General features: G+C 42.4%; 1 protein-coding gene across 1 annotated transcript; it reads left to right on the forward strand.

The window, feature by feature from the left end:
* The first annotated feature begins 1,096 nt into the window (after nucleotides 1-1,096).
* On the forward strand, nucleotides 1,097-7,072 carry LOC119287970 (spastin-like). The gene is made up of 13 exons (XM_037567586.1): nucleotides 1,097-1,458; nucleotides 1,553-1,644; nucleotides 1,989-2,014; nucleotides 2,665-2,905; nucleotides 2,992-3,087; nucleotides 3,155-3,270; nucleotides 3,351-3,431; nucleotides 4,162-4,285; nucleotides 4,901-4,950; nucleotides 5,617-5,707; nucleotides 6,376-6,411; nucleotides 6,500-6,600; nucleotides 6,723-7,072. Exons 1-13 carry the CDS (start codon nucleotides 1,187-1,189, stop codon nucleotides 6,837-6,839), a joined length of 1,443 nt encoding a protein of 480 aa, XP_037423483.1. The 5' UTR covers nucleotides 1,097-1,186; the 3' UTR covers nucleotides 6,840-7,072.
* Nucleotides 7,073-7,309: the final 237 nt, after the last annotated feature.

Genomic DNA, 7,309 nt, shown 5'->3' on the forward strand with positions numbered 1-7,309 from the left:
AAATGTTCCTGATTTTTGGTGTTGGCACTTTGAGAAAAATGGACAATTTTCAGTCAAATCAGCCTACAACATGTTTGTTGCTACTAGACGTCGAAGGGAGGCATGGCTTGAAAGTTCAGCGGACTCGTCGGGTATCAGGAGAGAGGAAAAGCATTGGAAAATGTTGTGGAATACTCAAGTCCCAGCAAAAGTAAGGATGTTCCTATGGAGGCTGTCCAAGCAATCTCTGCCAATGAAAGATGTTCGTGCTCACCGACACATGTCAAACACATCTATGTGCGGTCTCTGTGGTTCTTCTAATTCTTGGCAACACTCCCTGCTGCAATGTACAATGGCAAGATGCACTTGGGCCCTGGTGGACGAGGAACTTGTGCAGTCTTTGATCTCGAATTCAAAGCAGCATGCAAAGCACTAGCTTTTTTCTCAGATTGACGCGTTATCACATGAACATTTTGTGAAGCTCGCTGTCACTTTATGGGCTATATGGACAACAAGAAGAAAGGCAATTCATGAGGGTGTTTTCCAAAGTCTGTAATCAATATACTCCTTCACTACGAGATTCATCAGTGAACTGCAGATAATCAACGAGAAGCAGTCCAACATTTGTTCAGTTCCTGTAGCGAACAGAAATGGATGTGTACTTCTTTTTCCTGTAAATTCATTTTTGGAAGTCGGCCGAGTAATGTAGAAGCTCATAGGTTAGCTAGATTTGCTTTCAATTTAGCACCTGGGAGTCATGTGTGGTTTGGCCAACCTCATGACGAAACTGTTATCCCACATTTTGTGGTCTTTGATTAATAAAGATTAGGCTTTCCCTAAAAAACCAAAAAACGAAAAAAATCGGGTATTGAAAATGCCTGTATGTCCCATCAAAAAAAAGAAAAAAGTAAATACCTTTTAGGCTATTTGGCGACCTAGGCGCCCAATAGGATCGCGCCCATCTGGGGTAGGCTGGGCCGAGAGTGCGGACATGTTTTTCGGGCCAGAACAACAGTGTGAAGTTAACCGGACGAAAGATACCATCCGGCCCGAGAAACGGCAGCGTCAGCCTACGGAGGAGATGCGTGCCGCGGGGGGACTAGACTCCTCTCCGGCCTCTCCCTCCCCCAACAACCCCAAGGCCCCACGCAAACCTCCCCCATCCCCCCTCCGGCGAATCTCCGACGATGCTCCCCCGCGCCGGCGCATGAGCTTCCTCCGCGCGCTCGCGGACTCCCTCTCGTCGCTCCTCTTCGCGCCGCCGCCCATGGACGCGGCGCCGTCGGCGGCGGCCGTGGTGGGGGAGCGCGTGGCCGTGAAGCTGCGCGGCTACTTCGAGCTGGCCAAGGAGGAGATCGACAAGGCCGTGCGCGCCGAGGAGTGGGGCCTCCCCGACGACGCCGAGGCGCACTACCGCAACGCCCTCCGCGTCATGCTCGAGGCCAAGGCCGCCCGCGTCCCCGACGCCGTCTCCTCCAGGTCCCCTCTCTGATTCCCTCCCTCCGCTGCGGGTTACTACTTGATTAGGGTTTGATTGAGGTCGCTGATTGATGTGCTGTGTGGTGGTTTGCAGCGAGAGGGGCCAGGTGAGGGTGTACCAGGACAAGATCGCCAAGTGGCAGACGCAGGTGGAGGAGCGGCTCAGGGTGCTCGGCCGGAGGAGTGGTGAGCCTCTCCGCTCCTCTTCGTTTCCTCCCCAGTTTTGCTGGCTTCTCAAATTTGTGCGCATGTGAAACTTGTTCAGCGATGTGTGTGCACTTCTCAGTCCAGAAACATTAGAAGCAGCCAACATTCTTGTGGGCATAGCTGTAGTTTGTTGTGTTAATCACTTCATAATTGTGTAAATTTAGGGGTAAATACCTATATGTTTCCATTAGTGAATTGTACATTTCCCTACTTCTGCGATTGTGTACTATAATTCATTGCGAGTTCATACATTTCCTTACTATTGCAATTGTCGACTTCAATTAGTTGGATTTAACTCTGTTTCATTTTTTCTGGTATTGTAGGAGCGGCTGCACCAGTCCCTAAGAAGGTATAAGCTTCTACTAGTGTTGAATTTTTACACATGGTACATGTTTTGCCTGGTAGCTTCAACTGTCTAGTCTCTATTTGATACATTCTGAATTGATTTGTACCTAGCATTTAAGTGAAAGCGATTGCGGCATGTGGTAAAGCTGCTGCCTTGTGACCATGAGGTCATGGGTTCAAGTCCTGGAAACAGCCTCTTACAGAAATGTAGGGAAAGGCTGCGTACTATAGACCCAAAGTGGTCGGACCCTTCCCTGGACCCTGCGCAAGCGGGAGCTACATGCACCAGGTTGCCCTTTTTTGATTGCGGCATGTTATTTGCTTCCTTCCCGGTTAACAGCGTTTTACTGCTCTGTTGATTTGGTACTGCTGCAGTCCTACTTTATCAATCCAAGTCTGCTCGCTATGGATATGTTGTTCTTGTGAATCCTTACGATTAGGAATGCTAGTATAATGTATGTACTTGAGTACTTGTTACGTGCGGTAGCCAACATTGATCAAAATAAGTTGTTTTAAGAAAAGGAAAGCTAGCTAGATGCCTGGGTTACATAGTTATATATTGAGGTTATTAAGTGTATTTTCTTTTTAGGGAGTACTTTACAGCGAGTGCATTGGTCGAAAACTCCTCCATTACAATGTGCGCTATCTCTGCAGGTTGTTACAAACAATCAAGTAAATAGGCCTGAGAGACTAGCATCAACTAGCTCCCGTAAGTCAGCTTTGCAGTCTAACCCCACCTTTAACAGAGGTGGTCAAGCATCCTCTCATCAGAAGAATAGCGTTGGTGGATCCAAGCCAGTGCAAAGAGCTGGTGGAAAGGATGATGACAAGCTTGTTGAAATGATAAATACAACAATCGTGGATAGAAGTCCATCTGTCAGATGGGATGATGTTGGTATGCAACCATTGACTTTCTTTTTGTGTTCTGGCTCAAGCCCAGTTATTAATCATGGTGTCATTATTCTCTGGTTTGATCTGTAGCTGGTCTGGACAAAGCAAAGCAAGCACTCATGGAAATGGTTATCTTACCTACTAAGCGAAGGGATTTATTCACTGGTCTTCGGAGGCCTGCGAAAGGTAAACTTGTTTGTGCTGAAGGTTTCCCTTCTCTGGATCTTTTCTAAAATTCATAACTATTCTTCAGGGCTGCTTCTCTTTGGTCCTCCGGGGAATGGGAAAACAATGCTTGCCAAAGCTGTTGCTTCAGAATCTGAAGCAACATTTTTTAATGTTTCAGCTTCTTCGTTGACATCAAAGTGGGTATGTAATTGTTATGTATGTTACTTTGTCAGATACTTGCATATTTCGCTGTCTGAACCTTATTTCGTTGGCAAAAACAGGTAGGGGAAGCTGAAAAGCTTGTTCGGACACTTTTCATGGTTGCTGTCGAGAGGCAACCGTCTGTTATTTTCATGGATGAGGTCCTCATTACAAACCTTACCATTCAAATTTTGTTGAAATTATGTACTAGTAATATTTATTTATTTATTCTTATTATTAAGCTTGTCGATGTTATTTTGACCATGCTATCACAAGTTGTTCGGATAGGGAAATTGGTCGCTTGTCATAATTTGACATGGGAGGAGTCCGTTAAGAGAGACCTGAAGGATTGGAGTATCACCAAAGAGCTAGCTATGGACAGGGGTGCGTGGAAGCTTGCTATCCATGTGCCAGAGCCATGAGTTGGTTGCGAGATCTTATGGGTTTCACCTCTAGCCTACCCCAACTTGTTTGGGACTAAAGGCTTTGTTGTTGTTGTTGTTGTTGTCATATTTTCAGAATAGTTTTCTTTTGGAGTGTTTGATTTGTTTGAACCATGCAGTTGTTACAGGAAAAAGTGTAAATACATGCTTTTTTCTAAAATTTGCACAGAATAGAAGTATGCATTGAACATTGTACATATTCTGCATAGGCTTATGCACAAAGTTGCCGTTTTCAGTCAAATCTTCCTAGAAGTTTAGATGAGCAGTTGAGCACATATATGGTATCTGCATTCCTGGTATCTTAGTATATGATATTGAAATGCTATTTTTTTTAGAAACACCAAGTACAAAGTACATTTCCATTAACTGTTTTATTACATATCCTTTCCACTTTTGATTATAAAAGTGGGATCTGATGTGTTTTGTTGTATTTTACCTTACCATCCAGATCGACAGTGTGATGTCAACAAGGTTAGCTAGCGAGAATGATGCAAGCAGGCGACTGAAATCTGAATTCCTTATCCAGTTTGATGGGGTGACATCAAACCCAGATGATTTAGTAATTGTGATAGGTAAGCATATCTTTCTTTTTTGATTGTTTAATCCTCGTTATCTTTTGCACAATGTTTGCTTCCAGTGAAAATACTTAGGACACAGCTATCATGCAACTATTAGTACTTAGTCACAATCATATAATACAGAATCCCCATACTGTAAACATTTATTTGCTAGGACAGTACTTTGTGGACATGCAATGCTGTTTAGCATTTCTTCGCTGCTGCTGTCATGTTATTCAGTTTATCCTTTATTTTGATCAGGTCTATTGTGTATTCCCTCTTCGTGGTATAAAATCGTGGTTGAGTTCTGCAAATAAATGACCCTTGGAACCAATACTCAGTGCCTTCATTACTTCAGCAGCATTAGTTTAGGACATAGAATTGTTTTTGTCATGAGTTGTAGATTAGACATTTCTGAAACAGTTTGCAGCACAATAGGCACATCAGTTTGTGATCTTGGGTGATGTATAATTTGCCCTCATTGTAATTTGTTAATGAATCGATGAATACACATTTCATCACATAGGTATATCTAGAAAAACCATGGTACACAACAGTTTTACTTTTTTTTTTTACGAAATTTTCTTCTTTATTGTGTGTATCTTCTGTTAATGAAAATCATTTGGTTAGGAGCTACGAATAAACCACAAGAGTTGGATGACGCTGTTCTTCGAAGATTGGTAAGATTGATCTTACATATATATTGAGGATTACTGTTGCTGTTTGATGATGTCTACAAATTTCTTGCATCTTGCATTTAAAAGATCATGCACAGGAGTATGTGCTGCGTGGTAGCTGGTACCAGTTCCTGACACCTTTGCCCCCTACACAGGGTCCTGTGGCAACCAGAGAATTGTCGGGAACTGAACAGCAAAATTCTATCAGTTTTCTCGAGTTACAACCTCAAAATAGTGCCTTGCTATGGCTGCCAACTCCTTTTGATAGAATAAACTGAAAGCATTATTAAATAACTGTGTTTTTATGGAAATATCAATTTTGCCATGACATTTTTGGACATTAGGGAACTTGTTTTCCTACTGAATTTCTGGCACTTTATTATCCCCTATTTTGACTTCGTTTCTATTATCACTATTTAAACTTCGTTTCTACATTCTCTGGCTACCAACTCCTGATAAAACAAACTGAAAGCTATTGTTAAATAACCGTGTTCATGGAAAATAGCAAATGCGCTATCATTTTTGCACATTAGGGTACTTGTTTTCACTACTGAATTTCTGGCACTTTATTACCCACTATTTTGCTTAGTTTCTATAATAAGCACTATTTTAATTTAGTTTCTGTTACTTCTTTAATGAATGTTATGTTTTATTCAACCATATAAACAGGTAAAAAGAATATATGTGCCACTGCCTGATCCAAATGTACGGAGGTTACTTCTGAAAAATCAGCTCAAAGGACAAGCATTCAAGTTGTCCAGTAAGTTACTACTTTCCTTAGTTATATACCTTCAGACACTTGCTCTGTTCAGTTGTTTCAGTGCCACTTTTGCTACTCCCTCCGTTTGTTGACGTTTCAGACAGCTTGCTTTGTACTGTTTTGAACAGTGTCTGAATGTCTAAAACGTCTTATAAAAATGAACAGAGGTAGTACCTTATTTTCTGCATGTACCCCTTGTTCACCCCAAAAGTACTCCCTCTGTAAACAAATATAAGAGCGTTTAGATCACTAAAGTAGTAGTGATCTAAACGCTCTTATATTTCTTTAGGGAGGGAGTACATTAACTAACAAACTAAGCACCTTGGAAGCAATAGTGTGTGCGTCACTATAGTTTACAAAATTGATATACTTTGCTTGCCATTCTGTGTAAAAAGTGAATGGACATCCAAAGGTTTTAGTAAACAAATTGCAGGGATTCACATACAGCTCATAAAAAAATGAAACCTTGGCATCTTCTTTTATTTTTGTGTCTGGTGTACAGTTGCACAGCACATAGTGGTGTGATAGTGATGTCGAGAAGATGAGCTCACGGGAAGCTGGAAGTTCCGTTTTTGCATATCATCGTACCTAGCCAGTACTTTCTATATGCATGTAGCACGAGTCTAGTACTGCCCACGGTGTTTGAACCTGGAATTGTTTCCTTACAGATCATGATCTGGAGAGGCTTGCTGTGGAGACTGAAGGTAAATTCCACTTTCTGTTATATGTTCATTTCAGAAATGATTGCCGACTGTGGTCCTTGATGATGAAGCATATCTATATGTCCCTTAGGGTATTCTGGTAGTGACCTGAGAGCCTTGTGTGAGGAAGCTGCAATGATGCCGATCAGAGAGCTCGGTCCACAGAATATTCTCACCATTAAAGCAAACCAGGTTCTGAACTTTGTACACTAAACCGTCATCTTTGCTGTTTGAAATTGTTGGTAGCATATATTCTCGCGTGAGTGGTTGATGGCCAAGGATGAAGCACTAACTTTGTGCTTACCGTGTCGCAGCTGCGCCCATTGAGATATGAGGATTTCAGGAGCGCGATGACGGCGATAAGGCCGAGCCTGCAGAAGAGCAAGTGGGACGAACTGGAGAAATGGAACGAGGAGTTCGGAGCGAGCTGACAAGAGTAACGCTCCCTCCTGTTCACCAGACAGGTTTACTACTTTGGTCTGTATATAAAATCCTCGCCGTAATTAAATGGCCCTCGGGCACCCGATTTGTTACAACAATGTAAATGGTGTACAAGGAAAATTCCTCTGGCTCATGAGCTGTGTGGATCGTTGAAAATTACATATCAACTTATGATGTATAAAATCAGTGCCTACACATGATATAATGTTTATGATTTCATCTCCCTGACGGCGTAAAACAGTCACAGTTTCCATTATCCAGCCATGTTCCTGTTCCACGTGCACACTCACTCCTCTATAGTTTGCAAATCTGAAACAATAAAAGATTCAGCTAAATGGCAGCGGCCATAGTTCACGTCAGCGAAAACAAGATTCCGCTAAATGTCAGTGAAAACAATAAAAGATTCAGCTAAATGGCAGCTGGCAGCGGCCATAGTTCATGTCAGCGGCCGTGGTTCAAA

This window comes from Triticum dicoccoides, chromosome 4A, assembly GCF_002162155.2.
Source record: "Triticum dicoccoides isolate Atlit2015 ecotype Zavitan chromosome 4A, WEW_v2.0, whole genome shotgun sequence".
In the NCBI taxonomy this organism is placed as follows: domain Eukaryota; kingdom Viridiplantae; phylum Streptophyta; class Magnoliopsida; order Poales; family Poaceae; genus Triticum; species Triticum dicoccoides.

Coding starts and splice junctions, on each gene's coding strand:
- LOC119287970 (XM_037567586.1), top strand. CDS start 1,187: ATGAGCTTCCTCCGCGCGCTCGCGGACTCCCTCTCGTCGCTCCTCTTC. Junction 2,906..2,991: donor TGTCAGATGGGATGATGTTG/GTATGCAACCAT, acceptor TTTGATCTGTAG/CTGGTCTGGACAAAGCAAAG. Junction 4,951..5,616: donor ACGCTGTTCTTCGAAGATTG/GTAAGATTGATC, acceptor CCATATAAACAG/GTAAAAAGAATATATGTGCC.